At 43.0% G+C, this 25,517-nt stretch overlaps 1 protein-coding gene across 1 annotated transcript; it reads left to right on the top strand.

Annotated features, from left to right (window-relative positions):
• The first annotated feature begins 603 nt into the window (after positions 1-603).
• On the top strand, positions 604-24,413 carry LOC146991429 (voltage-dependent T-type calcium channel subunit alpha-1I-like). The gene is made up of 31 exons (XM_085788924.1): positions 604-765; positions 950-1,051; positions 1,316-1,452; positions 1,635-1,723; positions 3,734-3,893; positions 9,047-9,323; positions 10,485-10,577; positions 10,657-10,817; positions 10,892-10,943; positions 11,027-11,152; positions 11,271-11,419; positions 11,528-11,713; positions 11,802-11,919; positions 12,351-12,506; positions 12,622-12,678; positions 12,759-12,824; positions 14,070-14,155; positions 14,285-14,408; positions 14,491-14,559; positions 14,736-14,920; positions 15,025-15,151; positions 20,701-20,826; positions 20,999-21,088; positions 21,209-21,389; positions 21,502-21,659; positions 22,375-22,484; positions 22,568-22,698; positions 22,789-22,847; positions 23,617-23,695; positions 23,873-23,994; positions 24,183-24,413. The coding sequence occupies exons 1-31, from the start codon at positions 604-606 to the stop codon at positions 24,411-24,413; spliced, it is 3,969 nt and encodes a 1,322-aa protein (XP_085645050.1).
• The last annotated feature ends 1,104 nt before the right edge of the window (positions 24,414-25,517 follow it).

The following is a 25,517-nucleotide window of genomic DNA, read 5'->3' as shown; positions in this document are numbered from 1 at the left end:
TATAGTTTGAACCAGTGATTCAGATTTGCAGCATGTTTGATATAGAACAGAAACAGATTCAACAGCTGAGTAGAAAGTGATGTTTACCTGCTGCTCATCACCTTTCCCTCTGAAACAGACAGTACGCTAATGAACCACTTCATTTGATAATTAAAGATAACAATCAATAGTAAAGATAAACAATTACAATTAAAAAAACAATTAATCAATCAATAACCTCAAATACAAGCAATACATGTCAGGAAATGAATGGATAGTCTTAAGGCCGACAGCATGAGATGATGCACTCTATTGTACAAATTGGCAAAACAGTCATTTGTGTGATTCTGCTTCTGCTTATAATCCTTGTGTATTTTCTCTCCTGTCCCTTTTTTAAGACTAAGATTAATTTTTATATTTTCAGTTCTGCTATTTTTATTCTTTGTAATATACATTTAATAGAATAAAAATAAAAACACCCAGTGGAGTCTGATCATGAGGACCCAACATTATGTGAGATGTAGTCCACTGTAATGTAATGAACGAACAGTGTAATGAGACACTAACATCCCAGGGACTTGATGATGATGTCTGTCTCCGTCTAGACCCTAGCTGAACATCATCATGGCTGATGGTGCGGTCAGGGTCCCTATTGAAGTAGAGGAGAAGAAGGAGGAGCAGCTCCTCTACCAGGACGTGACCCCAGTTTTCCTGGGATTCAACCAATCTGCATTCCTACGGAAGTGGTGCCTCAACTTGACCTGCACCTTATATCCTTACACTGCTGTGACTATGATCTTGTCTGATATGTGTTATAATATTTGTTTTAGCTCAAACTTAGTATCGTACCACTGTGTGTTGTAATAATTCAGCCATTATTAAATACTATAGTGTTTATGTGAATAATACTACACCTCATGATAGGATGTGAATGAATGTGTGTTCAACCTGTGACCTTAAACCTTAACCTTCCTCCTCCACGTGGCTGGACAATGCGTCTGTACTGGTCATTCTCATCAACTGCGTGTTCCTGGGCATGTATGAGCCCCATGACAACGTGACCAACCTGCAGGTCAGACATCTACATTTGCAGCGAGGACTGTAGCCTCTGCATATGGGGTGCCTGCTCTCCCCACCGAGTCAAACGGCACCGCCAACACTTTAACTTCTCAGCATGAGAAGTCACCACACATTTCAACACAGTTTACACCACTGTTTTTTGCTGCAGTTAGATGTGTACCATGGACTCATTTGTTTTGCCATTAAATAGCCGGATACGATTTTGTATCATATGTTTAACCACATATATTTATTTCTTTTTTACACATGTGGTCAGATATTGGATCACTTCAGCATGGCCTTCTTCCTTTTGGAGATGGCCATCAAGGTGCTGGCGCTGGGGCTTTATGGCTATGAAGGAAGCTACCTGAGCAGCAACTGGAACAAGTGGGACATCTTCCTCTACTCTGGAGAGTGAGTAGTCTACAAATCTCTTGTCCGCTTTAGCTTTTCTCTGCTGGAAAACAACAGCAGTGCATTACAGTTTCTTCTCATACTTGCAATACTTACTGTATCACTGTAACTGAGCATTTTATGAGGTTTGCATGTGTGTGAGTAGATATATATATGATGTCCTCCCTCTTTATTGTCTGCAGGGTGCTGGATTATTTCCTGGCTCTCTGTGGCGTCCGACTTCACTTCCGTTTTGCGCTCAGGCTGATGCGGCTCATCCTCAGAGTCCCAAGTAAGTGATATTTGAAGAAAACACAGATCTCATTCTGTTCTTTTTTGCAGTTATTTGAAATGTATTTCATTTTGTTTTGTTCGTGTAAGAATATTGGGCATACATTATTTTGTATCTCAAATCATTAATGTGCATTTGTGGGTTGTTGACATGACATGTATTCTTCACTGTCACAGAAGATAAAAATGTATATAATACGTATTCTCCTCATTTAAAATACAGTAAATGGTTAAACATTTATTTGTTCCCCACATGGAAAGAACCTATAGGTTTTAATATAGGTTTGAATATATGTGACATACATAAAATTGGCATAAAATATGGTGCGTATATGCTGCATATACTGTATGTGTATATATGCACCATGTATGCAGCAAACCTATATTAAAACCTATAGGTTCTTTCCGTGTGGGTCTACATGGACCTGTTGTTATAAAAACTGCTTTGTTATTAGATTTTTTTTTATTTTTTAGTCAAATCTCAAAATTGTCCTATGGTGTGACTGTCACATGCATAATTAAACAAATTACAACTTGTTTATAAATAACTCAGGAATAATTTTACAAGTGCTTATTTTAATAAATGGCAATCACTTTTTTCATCCATATATTTCTAAATGCAAGAACTTGATACATTTTGTCACAGAAAACCATGTCCTTCAGTGTGACACCTTGTTCTGATTTTAAATCGGGCAATTCCACAAACAACTTTATTTAATTGAAGGACCCCAATCAAATTCCTGTTACTGAAGCCTCTTATGAAGCCAATGACATGAGTACATGGTAAGTTCTTGGCTCAGCATTATTCAAATATTTAACTTTTTCCATGAAAGTGTTCAGTTTTGTTGTCCTTTGGTGTGACGTCACAAAATTATATTTTTTGATTAAAAACTGTCGGTTAAACTACATAATTCCGGAAAATTATACAAATGCTACTTCTAGAGAAAAAAACTTATAAAGACAGGTTGGCTAGGAATAGCACGGTAATTAACTAACACAAAAGGCTGAAATGTCCTTTAGTGTGACATATTTGTCCTTCAGTGTGACACCTTTAGCTGTCACACCAAAGGACAAATACTATGTCACAGTGGAGGACAAGGTCTCTTTAAAAAAGCATTTTAAACAATTAAATAAAGTTTTTTTAAACAATTTTTCTTACCTTGCCCATTTTCAGTGTTTTTAAATGCAATAGCTAAATTAATTTAAATATTTTCTGTTTTTGCTACGTTAGTTAGGTGAAAACTATTATTTTTTTGTTTTGTTTAAAAATTTGGCTGATAATTTGTAAAAAAAAAAAAAAACTGTCAATTTCTCTTTAATGATTATTTCTGTCCTTTAGTGTGACATAAGGTCCTATGGTGTAACACATAACCAAAAATGTATTTGTATATCGAAAATATCTTAAAAAACGGTTGAGTATTGCATTAGGGCATATATTATCATCATTCACCTTGAATTATTTTAATTTTTTTCAACAGTTTTGAAAGGTTGACATCAAAGTTTGACTCACATTCATTGTATTTATTGAAAACGGTCAACAAGTCATGGGGAAGAAATCATGTTATTCATAATTTCTCATTAAATAGATAACACTATATGAAAATAAGTGTCTCACAATTAAGATAAATCTGTCTCATGTTATTTGTGTAGAATTTAAGTTTTCTTTTTTCTTAATTTTTTTTTACGTCACACCATAGGACACATTTATGGTGCAGGTCAAAGAAGATGTTCAAAAAAAGTTAGTGATCACTTATGTATTCTCAAATATCAGATTTCGAACTACATTAATGTTTTTTTTTCTTCAAAAAATGTTTTTTTACTTCTTATTTGTCAACAACCGGTTGTGTCAAATGTGAATTTCACCTTAATCCTCCGTTTCCTTACCTGAAGATGCTACCTAGAACCTAGTGCAAAAACATGTTCCTCATATCCATGATGTTACCTGTGTCCTAGTTTGTGTCTGTGAAGTGTCGTCAGAATGATGATTGCTGACAAGAGTCCTCCTCTGCAGGTATGCAGGATCTGGTGGAGACGCTGCTGGACGTTCTGCCGATGCTCACAAATGTCCTCATGCTGTACATCTTCTTCCTGATCGTCTTCGGCATCCTGGGAGTTCAGCTGTGGGAGGGGGCGCTGCGCAACCGCTGCTTCCTTGGAGCTGACATCCCAAAGTAAGGAACAAATTATCAGCTATTTTAGCAATTATTATTTTATTGCTAGAAAATTGCTAGCATTGCTTGTTTTGAATCTATCGTGTTTATCGTGAATATTATTCCACTGGACTAAATAATTAATTTGCTAATAGTTTAAAGGTAGGGTCTGGAGTTTTGTTCGTTGCAGTTCGTTGCTGGTACCAGGTGCTATTCTAGAGAGCGTTTCCATTACAGGATAGTACCGCCTTTAAGGCCGTGATATACTTGCTGTGCGTCACCTCGCGTGGAGATGTGCATTTGGTCGCGGCCGACGCATCAAACGGACGCAGGTAACGCGTGGCAGTCATGACACGCTTGCATTCGCGATATACATATACAGCAAGTATATCACGGCCCTTAGAGTAGCCGGTCGTCATAGCGACGGCGCTTAACAAAATAAAATGAAACAAAGCTTTCTCCCGTGGTTATGCCACATTTTTACCTTACCATTAAAAACCTCCGGAGTTACTTGTTACATTGAGAACAGAGGCTCTCTGTCTTCCACCTGGCATCTCACGGCTGAAAACCAACATCAGTGTGGTAACTCGGTCGCTGCCCCGGTGTCCCAGCTCTCGTCTCTGAACACCGCGACACAAACGCGCTCCGTAACCCGTACTGTAACGCCTGGGATTCACTGGCGTCAATGCGATTTCTTAGGCGGGAACACAGATCAGCGTGTTAACTGAGAGGCACGGACAGTGAATAAGCAGACCCCCGCCCCCCCGAGCTGTTCTCTATCTCGCTCCCCATTGGACAGTGACCTCGCGTCTGATGGATTCATTTGCATAAAGTTGAACTGTGTCAACTTTTGGACGCGACGCAACTGCTCAAACGGACACGCCGCCTGTCATGTTCGTGTTCCAAGGATGAGGCCGTGTTGATAGCAAGTAACTTAGTTTAATGTCTCATACGTACAATAACATACATGTGGCTCCATGCAGTCTTGCTCTACTCTGTTATATGGTACGGTAAGCTGACTACAAACCAGTACTGCCGCCTAGCGGTAAAACATGTAATAACATCCAATCATAACATCCCCCTTTTCCTAAGGTAAAATGCATTAACATGAATCATCACATTAGCTGTGTCAGTTATTTCAACCATTTCACATTCAGCATAACTCTGCAACACATAAGCAGTATAAACAGTTTACATCAGATTGCATAACTCATCTCTAAGCCAACACTAGACCATTTAGAACACATTCACAACATCAATCAATATACATTTTGTTCAACATCTTTAACATGCATATTGAATTTTCTTTGTTTATAAGTTCAGTCTATCAGGCTTTCTGATTTCTCTTGTGGACCTTCTTAACTCAGGTTCGCTTGGAGTAGGTGTGTGAGAGTCAGTGTTACAGTCCATAACAGGTGTGGGAATTACCTGAGATTCACCACAGGTTACACTGAGCTCACCAACAGTCCCTTGAGGAGTCTTTAATAGACTGCGACGATTGCGATTTGTCCATCATCAGTTTTCACCGTGTACGATCGTGGAGCAACTTCTTGCAGGACAGTTGCTTTTGTACTCCATCCATCAGCATCCTCAATCCTGACTGTGTTGTTGGTAGTCAGTGGAGGGAGATGCTTGGTTGTTCTGTCATAGAATGACTTTTGTATCATTTTCTGTTGTCGTAGCTTATGTTCAATCTTTGAGTGATTCTTTTGCTTTAATTTGTCGTTTTGATGACTCAGCAATGTTGTTCGGAGCTTCCTCTTCATCAGCAGTTCAGCTGGTGACAGGCCGCAGATTGTAGTCTTTCAGTCCAGATTCTTTTCTTTTTATTTGTGGCTTATTTTTCATTGCCTTCACATCACACATGCTTATGAGATTTGCTTTTGCACCAGTGTCCAATCTCATGGTGACTACAGTCCCATTTATCATTAGAGGAGCTATCCATTTATCTTCTCTAGTGACATCATTTACATTGTCTGGTTTATTTATTTGTTCACTTTCACAATTCACCATTCCAACAAAGAACGTGTCACTTAGATCAGGCTCGTCTATTAAGTTTACAGTTTTTCCTTTCTTCCCCTCTTTCCGTTTGGAGAAGCATTGTTTAGCAAAATGATTCTTGCCTTGGCAAGTGGAGCATTGCTTACCAAACGCTGGACACTGTCTAGGCTTGTGCTGTGAGCCGCAGCGCTTGCAGTTTATCATTATGTCCGACTGCTGTGCAGGCCGGGTCTGTGTGCGCCGTCTCCGCTGATACGACACTGCTCCAACCGCTGCCGCGCTGTCGCTCTGTGCCGAGGCGACTGCAGACATTTCGCTGAACGTCCTCACGTGCCTTTGGGACAGCTCACTGGCCTGGCAGATCTTAATGGCTCCTGCCAGCGTCAGCTCCATCTCCCGTAGTAGCCTCTCTCTGACCTTTTTATCCTCCACACCGAATACAATCTGGTCCCGAATCATGGAGTCCTTCAGCGTCGCGAAGTTGCAGGACTGCGCCTTTAGCTGCAAGTCCGTCAGGAAGCTATCGAAGGGCTCATGCTGCCGCTGTGTACGAGCCCGAAACACGTACCTCTCGTACGTCTCGTTCTTCTTCGGAGAACAGTGAGTATCAAACTTGCTAAGCACTACATCCAACTTTTCATTATCTTCAGGACTGTCAAACACGAACGTGTTAAATACTTCTATGGCCTGTGGCCCTGCTATTGTTAGCAGCAGCGCTACCTTTCTTGCCTCCGGCTTAGCCTCGAGTCCCGTAGCAGCAACATAAAGGTGAAACTGCTGTTTGAAGGTGCGCCAGTTCTTGTCGACATTCCCCGTCAGTTTCAAACTTTCCGGTGGTTTTAAATCCATGTCGCCCATTCGAGTTTACTCCTGGTACCATGTCATGTTCGTGTTCCAAGGATGAGGCCGTGTTGATAGCAAGTAACTTAGTTTAATGTCTCACGTTCTCAATAACATACATGTGGCTCCATGCAGTCTTGCTCTACTCTGTTATATGGTACGGTAAGCTGACTACAAACCAGTAGCGGTAAAACATGTAATAACATCCAATCATAACACCGCCTACCCAGAATGCTTTGTGGGGGCGTCATTAACGGTTTGACGTGTCCCATAGAAAATTAACAGGCAGCCGCGTCGCAGTGGACGCAACGAACGGCAGTGGATCCCAGGCGTAAAGCCTTTGTTTTTGACAGTTAAAGGAGCATTATCGCAAATACAGCAGTAATAGCATAAAATAAGCTGAAATATGCAAAAGATAGGTCGGGGGGAGCCATAACTAAATTTACAAAAAAAATCGCCAACAGTATAGTGTCCGTGGGGCAAATGCAGCATTTGTCTTTGTTATGATCCAAGCCGGCCCGGCGCTTGCTGCGTTCGATTGCACTCGGAACTCGCAAATCCGACCTCCGAACCGGAAAAATGCAACAGTAAATTGTAATGTAGCAGTGTTAGGCTGCTTACAGTCACTGAATCGCTCGGTAGAACACTTTGTCTCCACGTCCCCGTGTCTTTCTTCAGCTGTCCTCTCAGCGTTATTAAGGAGGAAGTTGCAGAACTGTTGTTGCCGTTGTTGTGGTTGTGCGCGACGTAGAGCTGCCGCTTCCACTAGCGAGTTTTCTTTTTCCTTTCCCGCGATTGCACGTTCATTCAGCCTGGTGAGGGAGGGGGAGGGGGGAGGAGGGAGGGAGGGACTAAACGAGGCTGCTCTCTCTATGACAGCTGCCCACTTGTTTATATCTGATATGCTCCGCCTGGCTCCATCTAGTGACCGAATTAAGAATTTGGATTTGCGATAATGCTCCTTTAAGACTACACACACGTCGTAACATCATAGTGTTATATAACGGTATCCACCGCTCCATATTGATTTTTCGCCGGCTTCATTGTAAACAAATCCACATGGCCAGACGGAGGGGTAGCAAAACAGCGAAAAAACGACCTGACTCGCATAGTTTGTTCATTTTAAAACATGTATTTATTGAAATGTGGTGATATCTGATGACCCACGGCCACTGGTGACGACTCTCTGACCAATCAGCGGTCTGCAATGTTTACACGTCACATTTTAGTACCGCTTCACCCGTTTTGGGACTGCGGCCGACCAAGTACTAAAAAAATAGTACGGGTACCAGGTTCCAGTTACTTTTACGTAATTGAAACACAAAAAGGTCGAGTCGAGTCGAGCCGATACCATGTAGTGGAAACGCGGCTTTAGATCATATTTCTTTTTCTTTGCGGTCAGACAGACATGCTAGCACTCGCGAACATCCGGGACAGCTAGTGCGGCTAGCAGCCCTGAGCCCTCCTACTCTGCTGCACTCAGCAGCTCAGTGGCTGGAGAGAAAACACAAACTCTCTCGCTCTCCACCCAGAAACATCCCTGTGCACAACAAAACAAAGCAAAAGAACAAAATACAGGCATGGAGAGGGGGCGCTGCAGACACAGTCACCACCACACAGGACTAGAAGCCCATTGGTGATTATTGACAAACTTAATTTCCAACGTTTATTTTTGGGCACAAAACTCCTGACTCAACCTTTAAAATCTCAATTGCATTTGTTTATATTGATAATTAGAGACACATAATAAACACAATAATGTGATATTGAGTAGACTCTACCTTTAACATGTAGAGTACACTGAGATAAAGTCACTTGTTGAAAATCCCATGTAAAAAAACTAAATGTTTATTTTACATTGAACAGACAAGAAATAATAGTTAAAAACAAAGAAGTTAAGCATAGCAGTCAGGCGGAAAATAATAATAATGGTTACAGGCAATAAAAAGCATAAGTAAAGAAACTGGTTGATAATAATCTAACTGATTTTTAACATCCTGGTCCCCAGGATCAAATAAACTTTATTTTCTCTCCATGAACTGAGATACAGAAACTTTGCCTGGTTATACAAACACACACTGACACATGTATGTACATATAAGTAACTTCTTCACCTTGCACCCAATCTAAGGTGAAGAAGGTGCATGTGTCTGTGTGTCTAGTATGTTTTGTTCATGAAGTGTTTTTAAATGCCAAAAAAACATTTTAAAATGATTTCAAAATCAAATCTAAATGATGAAGGATAACATCCATCTTTTCTGTCCCATTTAAAATGTGTAAATTTGAATGATTTTGTCTGTGAGAATAATTCTTTCTCTGTCCATAAATCACAGCGTTTCCCTGAGTCCGTACTTTGAACCTGTGAGTGGCAAAGGGGGCGCGTTCGTTTGCTCCCTTAACAGTGGGGGGATGCGCCACTGCCACGACGTGCCGCCGTACGTCCAGGATGGGAGGCCATGCTTGTCGGCTCCTCTGAACCATGGGTTGGCTGCCGATGCCTGTGTCAATTGGAATGCGTACTACAACGTGTGTCGCCCGGGGGACCAAAACCCCTACAAAGGGGCCATCAGCTTCGACCACACCGGCCTCGCTATGATCGCCATGTTCCAGGTGAGAGAGCAAGTGGTCTTCCTTCCTCTATCACCTGTCCATCAGTGCTTTATCTTTTTAATTAGGGTTAGGGTTTATGTTCCCCTGGGGCACATAATACAAAAACATGGTGTGTCTTTTTGTTTTTATGCTGATGACACTCAGCTGTAACGGCCCGTGAAATCCACTGACCCTGGGCATTTGAGTGCTTTATTAGACTGTATCACTGCCGTCAAAAACTGGATGTCACAACATTTTCTTCAACTTCATAACAGCAGAAGGTTCTGAGGTTCTAGAAATTGGGGCCCATCAGATGACTTAACAAATTCTGTCATCTGCTGGGACGTTAGTGGATGGGGTCAAACCATTCGTGAAAAACCTCGGCATCTGGTTTGACAGCAATTTCAGCTTTGAACAGCATACTACAAAACTTGCTTTTATCATCTTAGAAACATTTCAACGATTTGTGTTTTTCTTTTCAAGACACTGAAACAATTTTACATGCTTTTATTTTATCACGATTGAATAGCTGTAACAGTCTTTTTACTCGTCTTAATCAGAAATCCTTGGACAGGCACCAGTTGGTGCAGAACTCTGCTGCCAGGTTTTTAACTAGAACTAAGAAACATGAGCATATTACACCTGGCTTAGCTTCCCTACACTGGCTACCAGTACCTTTAAGCATTGATTTTAAGATCTTATTGATTACTTGTAAAGCACTCAATGGTCCTGGTCCTGTATATCGCTGACCTTTTCTCATCTTACACTTCTGCTCGCACTCTGCGATCTTCAGGTAAAGGTCTTTTAGCTGTCCCTGGGGCCCGACTGATGACAAAGGGGGACACAGTGTTCTCAGTTTGGGCCCCAAGACCATAGAACGACCTGCCAGAGGACATTAGGTCAGCTACATCAGTGTCATGTGTCAAATCTCTACCAAAAACTCATTTTTAACAGAGAGCTTTTCCTGATATTATTTTATTTTTATTTAATTGTATTGGTTGTCATTTTATTTGTTGTCACTTTGTTGTACAGTACTTTGTAATATTTGTTTTGAAAGGTGCTTTATAAATAAAGTGTATTATTATTATTATATATCACCATAGGTAAGTGTGGTTTTCCTCTGGATGGAGGAGCCATCATTACTCCTCAGTACTGAAGTGTTGATGTTCTCTCCTCCTGCAGACCGCCTCTCTGGAGGGCTGGACCGACATCATGTTTCTTGTGATGGACGCTCATTCCTTTAGCAGCTTGATAGTCTTCATACTCGCCACCATTGTAAGCAGCAGCTCAAGGTTAGTAATGTTGTGTTTCAGTTGGCTTCGTGCTTATGTTGTGTGCTTCCTCCTCCAACCAGATAGGCTACTTCATCATCATGAACGTGTGTGCCGTTGTCATCGCCACGCAATTCTCCAAGAGCATGACCAGGCAGACGAAAGTGCGGACAGCCAACCCCATTGGGCAGCTCTGTGTCCGCTTCCTCCGCTGGCTGTGGACCGCCACCTGCAGATACATCAGGTCAGACTGTGATCTGATGGTCAAACTCTTCCCAGCGCCTGAACAATTTTAACATCATGTCCTCCTTCCAACAGAAGCAACAGGGTGCAGCAGGAGAGCAGTGGGAGCAGCAACGAAGGTGTACTGGTGAGGCTGTTTGTGGGACGTTTTGTTTTTTCAGCAGTGGCAGCAGCTTTTGACTCACTCACTGACTCCACCTGTCTTCCCAGGGAGAAGCCTACAGGCCGATCATGAGAGGGATCAAGAGGATGATCGAGAGCAGCATGTTTGAGTGGCTGATCATGTTCATCGTCTCCCTCAGTGTCCTCACAATGGCAGTGGAACACCACGAACAGGTGAGGAGCAACTCTGTCTCATCAACAATGTAACACAGGGTTTTATGTTTTATTTTTGCTCGCTCATTTCATATTGATTGTTTATGTCCTCTCTGTCTCTCTCTCTCTCTTCCTGCAGCCTCAGCAGGTGGCACAGATGCTGCACAACAGCAACCTTGTCTTTACGGCCATATTCAGCGTGGAGCTGTGCCTGAAGCTGCTGGCCCTCAAGTGGGGATACTTTAAGGACTGGAACAACATCATTGACTTCATCGTCGTCGTCGTCAGGTAGAGTTCAAATCCTAGATCCGTCCCTGAGACTCGAGCGTGTTTATTGACTGTTGGGTTGAGGATGTCTCCTGAAGCTGATCAGTGGTGCTTTCTTGTTGTTTTTAGTCTTGGAGAGATCAGCAGCAAAGCTTATGGGAGTTCATCGATGCTGCGCATGTTGCGCCTGCTGCGGTTCGTGCGGCTGCTTCGCTTCATGCCCAACCTGAAGCGACAGCTGCTGGTGCTGGTCAGCACCATGAAGGAGGGGAGACTACTCTACCAGCTGCTTATATATGTCATCCTCATATTCAGGCACGTGCACACACCAAATCCTTATTTTTTGTCGATAGACACCTGTCCCATGACAATGCTGTGATGAGGTGTGATTGTCTCTCTGCAGCGTGGTGGGAAGGACCCTGTTTGGAGGGAAATTCAAGTTCCAGACCCAGGACGGACAAACCATCACCAGACGCATGAACTTTGACTCCCTCCACTGGTCCATGGTCACTGTGTTCCAGGTCAGCTCCATCATCACACTGTCTCTGCATCAGTCTGTCTGTCTTTTGTTCTCTATTACGAAACCAATAAACCAACCATGAGGGACATCCCACCCCATCCGGTCAGGATGTCCCTTATGGACTGACCAGACCAGAGAGCTCTATCAGTGACCGGCTCCTTCACTCAAAATGTGTGAAGGAGTGTTAACACAGGTCCTTCCTCCCTGCAGTTGTAAGACTCCACCAACAAGAGCTGTTCTCTGCACTAAACATGATTGGACTGGAATGTGTATAGAAAAGAATATATAGCCTATAATCTTTTCTTTTCTTATTCTTATTATTTATTAACCATACTCTCTTACTTGTTATTCATTATTTGTGCACAAATTTCCCCACTGTGGGACGAATTAAGTATTATCTTATCTTATCTTATCTTATCCTGTTCTATCCAGGTCCTGACGGAGGAGGACTGGAACCTGGTGCTATACGATGCTGTGGCTGCAACCTCCCTGTGGGCGTTTCTCTACTTTTTCGTTATCATTTTGATTGGGAAACATGTCCTCCTCAATATCATGGTGGGCATCGTGGTCAAGGGCTTCCAGACCGAGGTGAGACCACCTCTGCTCTGCAGGAGGGTGATGTTTTATCAGTTATTGAATACCACACCCAGCCGGGCTTTGAGGGACCTGCATACGCCCTCATGTCAAACTCTGTTCATTTCAGCGCCTTCCAGATGAAGATAGAAGCTCCTCTCCACCCGACCAGACATTTGAGCAAGATGTAAATTCCTCAAATATTCCCCCAAATATATCCACATTTCAACTTACACCTTCACTCAACTCCACCTCATGTTGTCTCAGGGTTCCTCTATGTCTGGACCCAGGAGCCCCAGAACGACCAACGCCACCCCGCTACGGAACAACAAGGTGAGTTAAGCCTACCACACACATAAAGATAATCTGGTTGATTTTGCCCCGATTTTCCCCCTCCCGACCAAGGACAAAAATCGCCTGATTATTTTAGGCTCTTAAAGGGATAGTAGCATTTTTTTAAAGTGGGGTTGTATGATCTACAAATAGCCCCTAAGTACTTTAATTACAGTAGCAGACTCTCTGCACTCCTCCCGTTAGCAACGCTGCAGTTTTTATTTGGACCTAACCAACTGCTGATTGGCGGGCGCTAACCCTGGGCCGGAGGGATACGTGAGTTGGTTAGGTCCAAATAAAAACTGCGTTTTTCCTGCACTATGAGGGGCTGGAAAAAATTGTATTATAGTGAACAATGGAACTGTGTTTTTTTTTTTCAGGTAAAACCTCTTTTAGGCCACGAAAATAGGCCGTTTCTTTGGGTCCATTCACAACAATGTATGTTGTAAATCTCTGGGCAGGGCTATGGGCTGGCGTTGCTAACGGGAGGAGCGCAGAGAGTCTGCTACTGCAATTAAAGTACTTAGGGGCTATTTGTAGATCATACAACCCCACTTTAAAAAAAATGCTACTATCCCTTTAAGATTATTTTATGAGATTATCCTGTGGTGTGTGGCGTGTTAAGAGTTAAATTCTCCCGACAATCGGCTCGTAAAACGGTCAGCGCCGACAATCGTAAATATTAAACATGTTCAATATTCACGATTGTCGCCCCCGACAATCGTCACCGTTTGGATCAAAAGTCGGCTTGTGTGTGGGGGAAGCCGACAATCCCGAGTCACCAACTCCGCTGAATGTGACGTGAAATTGAATGTAACCAATAAAGAAGCGAGCTGACTGCAGCATACGTAGCATAACAAACCAGTGTGGCTAACAGCTCCATGGCTACCACCGACAAAGTATGTCAGATCACGTTTAATCACGCGAGATTTCTGGCGTGGGTGATGAGATTCTAGTGTGTTATCAGACAAATCTTTATGTGTGTGGTGTGCTGTATTTGGAATATCAGAGCACACCACACACAACACGATCAAAACTGTTCAATCAAAGATTTTTTTATCTAAATGTGTGGGGTCTCTCACAGATAAAAATCTGTTGAGATTCATAAAATCTTTATGTGTGTAGTCAGGCTTTACTCAGATCAGTGTTTTGGGATCTTTGCATTTAATTCTAAGCAATGTTTTGCTGGTGGACCACTCCTCTGTGGTGGTTCCTGCTGATCCATGTAACTGTTCACATGCGCAGACGTCTCTGAGCTGGATTGGCAGAGCGCTGGACTGGTGCAGACAACACAAAGACTGGTCCTTCTTCATGTTTTCCCCACACAACAGGTAGGTATGATTGGATGCTTGTTGAATCTAATGTGCCAGAACCTCAACGCTTAAACTTCGGTGGCCCTGAGTGCTCAACACTCTTACTTTAGATCAGGAAACCTCCCATGTGTTTATGTTTGTGTTTAGGTTCCGTGTCCTGTGCCAACGTCTGATCTCCCACAAGATGTTTGACTTTGCCATCCTGTTCTTCATCCTCCTGAGTTGTGTCACTATTGCCATGGAGAGGCCCGGTATAGACCCAGCAGGCACGGTGAGACACTTGACCTGTGTGTGTGCGCATCCACTCAAACACACATGAGTATATATCATAATGAATCTCCTGTTCCTTCCAGGAGCGCTGGATCCTAAAAACATCCAACTACGTCTTCACTGCAGTCTTCCTGGTGGAGATGATTTTCAAGGTGAACACCTGTTTGAATGACTTTTCTGACCCCAGCTGACATCAGATCGGTCTGGACTGGATTTTTATCATTTTAGATTTTCTTAATTGATCTCATCTCAAGCTGATTTTCATTCATATTCTTTGAAATATTTTTTTTAAATGAAGTACGTCAATGTAGTGTTACTTTCACACCAGGTTGTAGCACTTGGCCTGCTGTACGGGAAGGAGAGCTACTGCCACTCCACCTGGAACACCATGGACGGCATGTTGGTGATCTTGTCCTTGGTCGGCATCATCGTCCCTCTGGCCACCCGCAGTAAAACCAACAGTCTGGGAATCTTCAAGGTGTTTCGTCTGCTGAGAGCCTTCCGCCCTCTGAGGTGCATCATCTATTTATGTTAACGCGCTCAGTCTGTGTGGAGATTTCCTGCTCTAGTGTGTGTTCAGTTGTGCCGGCTTTAACAAATGTGTTTGTGCGTACCAGGTTGATCAAGCGAGCCCCGAAACTGAGGCTGGCCGTGGAGGCTCTGATGGCCTCCTTCAAACCACTTGGGAACATCGCCCTCATTTGCTGCACATTTTTCTTTTTCTACGGTGTCCTGGGAGTGCAGGTACATACACAAGCTGTGTCTCAATTCAGCGGCTGCAGCCTTCGGAGGACCCAGCCTACGCGGACTCCGGAGGCAACGGCTTCGGAGGCTCTTCCGGAGGCTGCGTCAACCGTCGGTAAATGAGACGGTCTTTCCTGATTGCGTCCGAATGTAAACAACGTCCTAACGTTAAACATTTGAAAGTGCCGCTTGCAACGGCTCTTCTGTTCCTCCGCTCCTCACCAGCGCAGCCAGTGGAGCCCGGCTCAGCGGGCAACCACGCCTCCAAGCCGGCCGCAAAGCGGGGGGTACGGCGGAGAGCCGCTAACGTTCGATAGCATGCTACGTTGCTAATAACAACAACAGCGCGCAAAGAATCTGCTATCCACAAAGGATAGGTGCGGTGCGTCCTCCTAGAACAGGCGAAGGAAGGCTGCATTCGTTGGCCGCATTTGGAGGACCCTTCGAATTAAATTGAATTGGGACAGCCTTCGCGCAGCGCTGTGACGTAATCAGCCTTCAAATGCAGCCTCCGAAGGCTGCAGCCCCTTAATTGGGAGACAGCTACAGACACACGCATAAACACACAGATACAGATGTGGACAAAATTTTTGGTACCCATCTGTTGAGGAAAAAAAAAAAAGAATTGTCACTGAAATAACTTGAAACTGACTAAAGTAAAGGACCAAAGGACAAAACTGGAGCTTTTTGGCAAGTCATATCAGCTCATCGTATCATGATCCTTCGAGTTTCGCTTTTACCGCGCACTACTGTCATGGATGCACGCTTGTCTGTGTGTGAACGATAATATGCGCAAAATTGAAGTCAATGGGACGGGCGAAAAAAAAGAGCAAAAAAGAAAAATCATTGGAGTTTTTCAAACGTCTACTGCTCAGGCATACTTTCACCTAGAAACTTCATTTGAACTTTAAACAGTAGACACAAGTCTTGTGTATTGATGTATTATTCCACGTTTTGATAGGTCATATAGTTTTTGATCAATCCCTGATCAATGACCATGATCATTTCTGGAGAAATTATGAGATTATAATGGGTGTGTATTGCACAGAATGTTCGTGTCAGAGTGTGTGACATCATTGGTTAGAGTGGGAGAGATGCCAGAAAAATTCCAGAGTTTTTCTCTTTCCACACTCGGCCCGGCCACAATTTACACTCTACACACACATGATTTTTTTCCAAATTTGTAGACAATCTTGTTCTCTCTCTCACAATGTGCTCAAAATATCAGAGAGACCGTCTGTCTCTGCTCCTCATTGACTGCCCGGCTATTTTCATAAACGGACATTTCACCCTCTCCGTGGCGTTTACAAAAAAAACTGCGTGCACACCAGCCCGTTTTCAGAAAACTTTTCGTTTACCCTAATATGTATATATGCCGGCAAGAGCATGCCAAACCTGCAGGTGGCAGTGTAGCGAGAAGCTCAAGCCCACGTCAGCCAATCAGAATCCCGCACATGATCCCGCATAGCAACCGGATAGCAACAGCAACAGCAACAACAACAACAACGTCACTTGCCCTCCTTGTGTGTAAAGTTTTAATATTTTTTCATGCGAGAAAGTAACTGTTTAGATGCCAAATATACGGCCAGTTCATCCAGATGACGGCTGTTTAGAAGTTTGCTCCGATGTTTCTCGGAGAGGTGAAGCTTTTTTTTTTCGGAGAAGTGAAGCTCCACCTGTGGAGCAACGACCGGGACATCACAGAGACGGTGTCCGCTCTGCGATGCTGCTCGGTCGGCCAGCCTCCGTCGTCCTCCCGGGGGACAAAACGATCGCTATTTAACTTACCCGCAGGTTTTTAGAGGTTTACCACCGGCTGGTTAAATTATTTTTAGGAGATAAATGTTGGTCTCATTGATGAAATCTAACAATTGTGGCACTAACATTAGTTTGTTTGAATGAAAAGTGAAGCTTTATGTGTGTAGGCCTAATTGGACAGAAGAGCAGCCCAGCCTCGGGACTCTGTACAGAAATCACCCCATTTAACGTTACATCAATAAATAAATGTTTTACAATGAACACATCAGTCTGCATTAAATTTTATCATTATTATTATTTATTTATTTATGTAATATGGTTACGGTTGACGTCAGGTCAGGGTCTGACGTCGGCTACCCAAATCTCCGTTTTTCTCTGTTTACATGCAAACGTGCAAACGGAGTTTTCCAAAATCTCCACCCTGGCCGGCGTTTTTAAAAAGCATCGTTTTCAGGGGCGATTTCTCCGGTTGCGTCTAAACTGAGGGTGCAAACGATGGTTAATGTCTCCGTTTTAAAAAATAACCGGGTACGTATAAACAGGGCCCAAAACACACAGGTAACATACACATGCGCGCGCACTCCTCTCCCACACTCCCAAACACACACTCATGTGATTAAAGATACAGATACACACGCACAGACACACACACAAACACCAGCACACAGGTAACTTTATGTGATTACAGTTACACACACACACACAGGTAACAAATGTGATTAGCCTACAGCTTCTCAATATCAGTGCTTATAGAATGTCTGCTCTGTCTTGACCTTAAGGTCGTGGGTTTGATTCCCATGTTGAAAGAGATGGCAAAACCGGCAGTAGTCCCTCGTGGTCCTATCAAAATTTCCCAGAGGAAATTTTCTAGTTTATTATTACTCTTGTCAGTTTCAAGTTTCTTTCTTTAAAGCAGAAGTAAGTGATATATTTGTGTTAATATAAGTCTTAAATAGTTATATCTTCCGACAGCAATCACTTACATAGAGTGTTTGGTCTGAAACACGGGTCTGTCAGTCCCTCTGCTCTGCTCTGAGCCGAGGAGAAAACATTTATCGTATCCTACAGTTTTTATCCAATGAGGAGAGAGAACGGCATGCAGGGCTGTGTGTGCAGCCAAGGGACGCCGTGAATGTGGCGACGTAGGGACGAGGACTGTTATGGTGCGTTCAAGTCATACCAGTTCGATCTGGTACGAGTTCACCGGTCGGAAGTTACGAGTGGCCGTTATAGTGACTTTCACCGGTAAAACAGGTCGGAAAAACACGAGTGGGTTGCCTGGAACGCTACAAAGTCGTAAGTCGTGACTTGAAGCTGTAATTTACGATTTCAAAAGCCTGCCTGGAACGCAGCATTAGCGAAAACGACCGGACCACTTACTTCTGCTTTAACTGAAGGATACGAACAATTTTGTCAATGTCCGTACATTATTAGGACTAAATCTCTTTTACCCAAACTGACAATGAAAAAAATAGAATAAAACTAGAAAAAGCATTTCCAAGAATGGAAATGGTGTGACTGCTGAAAGCAGCTGAACGCTGTTGCAGAATTAGCAAATAGTGCTAGCAGTGATCACCATACCAATGTTTGACCAAGGTCGGAATCAAACCCACAACCTCATGGTCAGTAGACTTTCACTCTGCCTCTAGGCCACGGTGCACACACAGTTGCACAGACTGTTGTCTGTTAATGATCTGCACTCTGTCTCACTCTGAAGTTAACAAGCCCAAAGCTGCACCTGTTGGAAACACTGTCAACATCAAGAAAGCTTGAGAGTCAAGCTTGAATGACTTAGAATTAAAATTTCTGTGAATTTCAGGCTGAGAGCAGCAGTTTCAACATGAAGCAAGTTATCAGAAGTCAACAGAGGACAACTGGGAAAATAATTCACTATAATTGTTGTTGAGGCAAGATTTGAACCAGCAACCTTCAGGTCTCCAGACCAGCAAGCTAACCACTAGGCTACAGACAGAGACAGTATGTGAGGGGTAAAGAAAACCTTTGATAAGAGGATCACTGGCTTCTGCTTAAAAAAAAAGTAAGGAATCGAACCCATGACCTCATGATCATTAAACCTTTACTCTGCCACTTCGCCACAGAGAGCACAGACATAAGCATGTTGCCATTGTAATGTGATGATGTGCTGCAAACGGTGGCAGAAGCAATTAATGCGTCTCTTAACGAACACCTGTAACCAATTGAGGGTGGGGGAGGGGAGCAGAATTCAACATCACATAACAAGATTGCTCAGCCTGGATTCGAACTAGTGACCTTGGGGTTGGCAAGCGGCCACCTTACCAACTGGACTACAGACAGAGTTGTGGAGAACTCTCAGCATTGGGCTGAATGAGAGCAGAGAGCTCCCTGGCTGCATTTAAAAAATATTTTAAATTATTATCTAAGTCTCTTTGCATTTTTGACCAGAATTTTAGCCAGAAGACAAGTGTGGCTACAAAACTGGAGAAAATAATTTGTCTAGAGTTTAATTTGCAGAAAAAGTTAAATATTTGAAAAAGTATAAATAGTTAAAAAGAGAAAAGTAATGCCGATAAAGTTCAAAAAAAGCTGCACGTTTTGATATATGAATTGTTGAGATAGCACAACACCTAACACACTAACCATATGGCCACAGAAAACCTGAGTTACAATGAGCTTTATACTATGAGGAATCAAAGACTGTCCAATGACAGCTGAATAATTGGAATCAAAAGTCAAGCAATGAAGTGAAAAGACTGAGGCAGGAATCGAACCCATGACCACATGATCACTAAGCCTTTACTCTGCCACTCGGCTACAGAGAGCACACTGCTTTCAAGACTGTTGTCATTCATTGTAATGTGATGATGTGCTGCAAACTGGTATGAGTAATCAAGGAGATAACAAACACCTGTAACCAATTGAAGGCGGGGGAGGAGAGCAGAATTCAACATAACATAACAAGAGTTCTTCCCTTGGATTCGAACCAGTGACCTTAGGGCTGGCAAGCAGCCACCCTATCCCCTACACTACAGTGGAGTTGTGAAGAAGAGAGGTTGAGACTTTGATGAATGTGAGATTTTTCAATGATGCTTAAAATAAAAAGAAATGAGTATAAATTAGCCACACCAAGTAAGGAGAGGACTTTTTTGTGACCTGTGACTATTTTTTGGTGAATTAAAATGAATTAAAAAGCACTTAACAGCAAGTTACAAAGTTGAGCTCCTTCTCCTGCTGATGTGAAAAAAATGCATTGGGCTGAATGAGAGCAGAGAGCTCCCTGGCTGCATTTAAAAAATATTTTAAATTATTATCTAAGTCTCTTTGCATTTTTGACCAGAATTTTAGCCAGAAGACAAGTGTGGCTACAAAACTGGAGAAAATAATTTGTCTAGAGTTTAATTTGTGGCCGTGCTGACAGTTTAGCCAGAAAAACTCTAGAATGTTTTTTTGCCTCTATCCACTCTGACACCACTCTAGCTCTGCTCGTTAGACGCAATACACACCCATTATAAAGCTGAAAAAAATCAGAAAAAGTTAAATATTTTAAAAAGTATAAATAGTTAAAAAGAGAAAAGTAATGCCGATAAAGTTCAAAAAAAGCTGCACGTTTTGATATATGAATTGTTGAAATAGCACAAAGTATGAAGGACTAGAAGAAGACCGTAAAAAGGCGGAAGAAAATGGCCAAACAGAAGAACAATAGTGTGACTGCTTCCAGCAGTCACACTAATTACCTTTGTCCATTGAGGATGTCATAACTGTTTCACTTTAATGCAGCTGACAAACAGTAACTGTCTCTGCTCTGTCTGTAGCTGTTTAAGGGGATGTTCTACGACTGTGTGGGCGAGGACATCAGTACCATCACCAACAAGAGTGACTGCCTGTCGGCCGGCTACCGCTGGGAGAGAAAGACGTACAACTTCGACAATCTGCCTCAGGTGACGCACACAAATATATCAAAACAGGTCAAATGTTCCAAACCAGTCGGCAGATGTGGATCCAGATGCAAATAAACAAAACCTGACATATTCAGCCATCATATGAATTTGTGAACTGCTAGATCCCCATGTTGACTAAACATTATTGGTCTGTCTGTTTTTTCCTGTCCAGGCTCTGCTGACCCTGTTTGTAATGTACTCCAAGGACGGCTGGGTTGCTGTCATGTACGACGGGCTGGACGCTGTGGGGGTGGATCAACGGGTACTGTGTGTTTTTTCTGACAAAGTGGTGATGAAAGGATGGAGAAGACACGCCTGATGCTCACGCCACATTATACTGAGCCTAGAAACAATATGGCTTTTCTTCCTCTTCTTCATTTAGCCCGTGAGGAACCACAATAAGTGGATGGTGCTATTTTTCATCACCTTCATGGTCTTGAGCTTCTTCCTCTTCGACATGTTCATCGGTGTGATGGTGGACACCTTCCATGAGTGTCAGCAGAAGCAGAGGAGACGGGATGAAGCAGAGGCAGTAGCACAGCCGTTGGCAGACAAACCCAGTGGTGAGGAGAGACATAGAGAGAGAGTCAGTCACTCCTGTGATGCGTTACTGACATGAAACTGTTGAGTATAGTGCAGCGGTGACTGTGATTTGTGATTTGTGCCCATGTATAGCTGCAGAGACCGAGGAGGAGCCGTATTACACCGACTACTCCCCGCTGCGTCGGTACATCCACTCCATTTGTATAAGCAGCGCCCTGGATCACGCCATCAGTACCATAGTCATCATCAATACCCTGGTCATGGCCCTCCAGCACTATGGCCAACCTCCGGTAATGCACACACACTTATACACACACATATGCAGGCACTGTGGCTGCAACAAACTTGAATTTTTATTACAGTTTAAACTGAAATTCTGTTGCACTAAACCAGTTTCAAATTCAGACAGATACAAACTTAAACCATTACATTTAAAGAGAACCGGAGGAGTTTGCCTTTGCTTATAAAAGAGTCTCATATTAATGTGGATGAATCTACGTTATCCACACTTGTTAATGGGTCCATTTTCGATAAATATATTGTTTTGTCTTTATAGTTATTTTGATATTATTATTAATAAGTGTGGTCGACTCGCCCAGCATTTCCTAGTTTCGATTTCCCGGGCGCTGCCCGGCGGGTCATGGGAATAACGCTGCCAGATCGCCGTTTAGGGCAGGAACTACGACGGTATATCTGATCATCTTCGAATCTCCGACTTTCATTCTTGATTCTTGGCAAATGTTTTCACTTTCGTCCGTCTTGTGCCGGTCCATGAATTTAACCATGTGCGTGGAGGCTCATGGGAAATGTAGTGTGGAAACACTTCGCTAAACGAAACTCCTCGTTTTCCCTTTAAACTCGGTTTAGTTTTTACTTAAAAAGGTAAAATTGAAATCTGCTGCATCAGAACTTTGAAGTCCAGTCTAAACTCTGATCTCTGGTTATCTTTGACCTGCAAGCTGAGGAGGTTTAACTTTTGCAACGGCTCTTTGTGTGTGTTGTCAGTGGGTGGAGATGCTGGTAGAGAGGAGCTTCTACGTCTTCACCATCATCTTGATGATGGAGATCCTGCTGAAGATCACAGCCTTTGGCATCAAGAGATACACCACCTCCTTGTAACATGCTAGAATTAGTGAGAACTCAACTTCTGAGCTTGTTTCCATGTGTTAGGTATAGTTACCATGATGTGTGTGTGTAGATGGAACCTGATGGACATCGCCGTGGTCTTGATTTCCATCGTCAGCATCTCCCTCAAGAGTATGAACATGAAAGCATCTTTCTTCAATCCCGGCATCCTCAGAGTGTGCAGAGCACTAAGACTAGTACAGGGTACACACACACACACACACACAAGTTGAAATTGAATTCATTCTGGAGGTGTGTTGTGTGAGTGTGTGAACAGCTCTTGTGTCTCTCCAGTGCTGAAAGCCAAGAAAATAGAACTCCTCCTGAGGACAATCATTATGACGCTGTCGCAGGTAAACACACAAACACACACACACACACACACTGTAGAGTTGATTGATTGTAAGTGTAGAGTTAAGGTCTTTGCACACTGAGTCCGTTTTTTTTCGCACGCGTTTTTCGTATCCGTCATCCGACAAAAAACGTTACGCACAGGCTCCTTGCACACCGAGTCCGTTGCGTTTTATTCGCATGCGTTTTTATTTTGTGTTCCAAATTTCGGAGAGGGAGGCAAAAATCGTCACGCAGTGATGCACTTTGTGGTTCTCTCACTTGTAGAGAATTGAAAGAAAAAAAGTGTCCATCCTGAGAGGAGCCAACAGCGAGGGGATCTGCTGCTTGTTAATGAGCAGGGGAACTATCATGATCACTTCAACAGTTTATTTTAGGATGTCAGTGGTCCAGTTTGAAAGATATTGATTATTAGCTCACACAGTAAACAGAAGATGGTCAATTTCCATGATCCTGAACAGCAGCTGGCGCACGCTCACACACAGACATAGACACACACACACTCAGCGGTGATCCCCCCCCTCTCTCTCCCTCTCCAGCCTCTTAACGCTAATGTGATTGGTCAAAAGGCGAAAGGCGAAAAACGCATTAAATCGAACCTGTTCGGAAAAGTTTAATGACGGACGAAGGTTTCGGACTCGGTGTGTAAACATGATCGACACAACATGAGGTCAAATTTATTTTTTGACGTGCGGCAATTTCGGACGTAAAAAACGGACTCAGTGTGCAAAGGCCTTCAGAGTCAATGAGTTTCTTTTTAATTGATTCCAGGTTGGAAATATTTGTGTGCTCTTCTTGTTCATCTTTTTCATCTACGCTGTCCTGGGAGTGGAGCTCTTTGGCAACCTAGGTCAGTCTCTCTCTCTCTCTCTCTCTCTCTCACACACACACACACACGCATGCAGATCCCATGTTTCCACAGTGTAGTCAAGTGTGTGTGTGTGTGTGTGTGTGTGTGTGTGTGTGTGTGTGTGTGTGTGTCTGTGTGTGTCTGTGTGTGTCATGCTGTGTGTTGTCTGTTGACCAGAGTGCAGCAAAGAACACCCCTGCCTAGGTTTGCATGGACACTTAAACTTCAGGCACTTTGGCATGGCCCTGCTCGCACTCTACCAAGCGTGTACCGGAGACAACTGGAGTGGGATCATGAAAGTCTGTATACACACACACACACACACACACACACACACAACTTTATAACGCCATTGTTTATCTATATTCTTGCTATTTTTTCAGTTTTTAATGGTATTTTTTCTACTACTTGTTGTCAGTAAACAGTTTTTAGTTGTTTTTTTGTTTCACTTCTCTGAATCTCGTTCTGTGTTTCTGTTTCACTGCAGGACACGTTGAGGAAGTGTCGCCCAGGTGACGTCAGCTGCCTCAGCTACCTGTCCTGGGCCTCTCCCATCTTCTTTACCACCTTTGTGATGATGGCCCAGTTTGTGCTGGTGAACCTGGTGGTGGGGGCCATCATGCAGGCGCTGGAGGACAGCTACGAGGTACAGACAAACACCACGGTTACAGTCACCCCGATAGCTTTGTTTCAAGATTTCATCGTCATACGATCTTAACATGAGACACTACAAGTGAATAGGGTAAAAATTTAGACTAACAGATATCACCATGAAACTTCCAAAGTTTATTACTTACATTAAGAAAATACATTTTTGTATTTCAAGTTTTGTCAGATTTTATGTTTAGATATGTAAGATGAGGCGATATCTAATTAAATATGCACTAATTTACATTTCTAGAAAAGAAACCTGAACAATGGATAAAGCTACTTTCAAAACTCTTGTTTTATTTTGTTGACATAGTAGAGTCAAATGTTTTTTACAGAGGGGATTTTGGATATCAGTTTTTAATCACTCTGTAAATGAGAAAATACTGTCACCAGCCCCCCCCCCCCCCCCAAAAAAAAGAAATCTAATGTCACCATGTTTTTAGGAATAGAATTTTGTATAAATTAGGCTGCGAATGATATATTAACAATTCTGCAGATTGTTATTGTCAATTGTACTTTTACAATTTGTTGCTGATATAGAAATAGAGCTTTACAATAATACCTGACATGACCTGGGTCAGACAAGAGGCACGGCACAGAATGCCACAGTAAACTGCTAATTTTTGGTGAATTAAGGAGAAATCTACCCATGAAAGAAATGAAGTAAAATAAACACCTTAATGTGGATTTTCTACCATTTATTTCCACTATTCTGAAAGAAGACATGTCCCAAAATCTCAAAATTGATCAGTACGATACTAACTGATACTCAGATACCAAAGAATCTCCTCTTACTGTAAATGAAGACACTTAGGATGAGATTTCCAAAAGAGCAGATTTACACTTAAAAATGATGTGCAGTCCAGTGTTTTACATGGATGGTAGTTTTTTTCCAAACCAACCAAACCTGTTTCTCTTAGGAGGACGGCCAGGAGCAAAGTGAGCCCCACTCCCCACAATCTGATGAGGAAGGCCAGCAGCGAATTGAGCCCCACCCCCCCTCCAAAGAGTTTCATGAGGACGGCCAGCAGCGAATTGAGCCCCACCCCCCCTCCAAAGAGTTTCATGAGGACGGCCAGCAGCGAACTGAGCCCCACCCCCCCTCCAAAGAGTCTCAGGAGGACGGCCAGTAGCAAAACAAGCCCCCCCAACCCCACCAGGGTCTTAGTAG

Source organism: Trachurus japonicus, chromosome 1, assembly GCF_045865225.1.
Source record: "Trachurus japonicus isolate A0001 chromosome 1, Traja_1.0".
In the NCBI taxonomy this organism is placed as follows: domain Eukaryota; kingdom Metazoa; phylum Chordata; class Actinopteri; order Carangiformes; family Carangidae; genus Trachurus; species Trachurus japonicus.
This window is presented reverse-complemented; position numbering and strand designations above follow the sequence as displayed.

Coding starts and splice junctions, on each gene's coding strand:
- LOC146991429 (XM_085788924.1), top strand. CDS start 604: ATGGCTGATGGTGCGGTCAGGGTCCCTATTGAAGTAGAGGAGAAGAAG. Junction 12,679..12,758: donor ACCAGACATTTGAGCAAGAT/GTAAATTCCTCA, acceptor ATGTTGTCTCAG/GGTTCCTCTATGTCTGGACC. Junction 14,560..14,735: donor TGGTGGAGATGATTTTCAAG/GTGAACACCTGT, acceptor CTTTCACACCAG/GTTGTAGCACTTGGCCTGCT.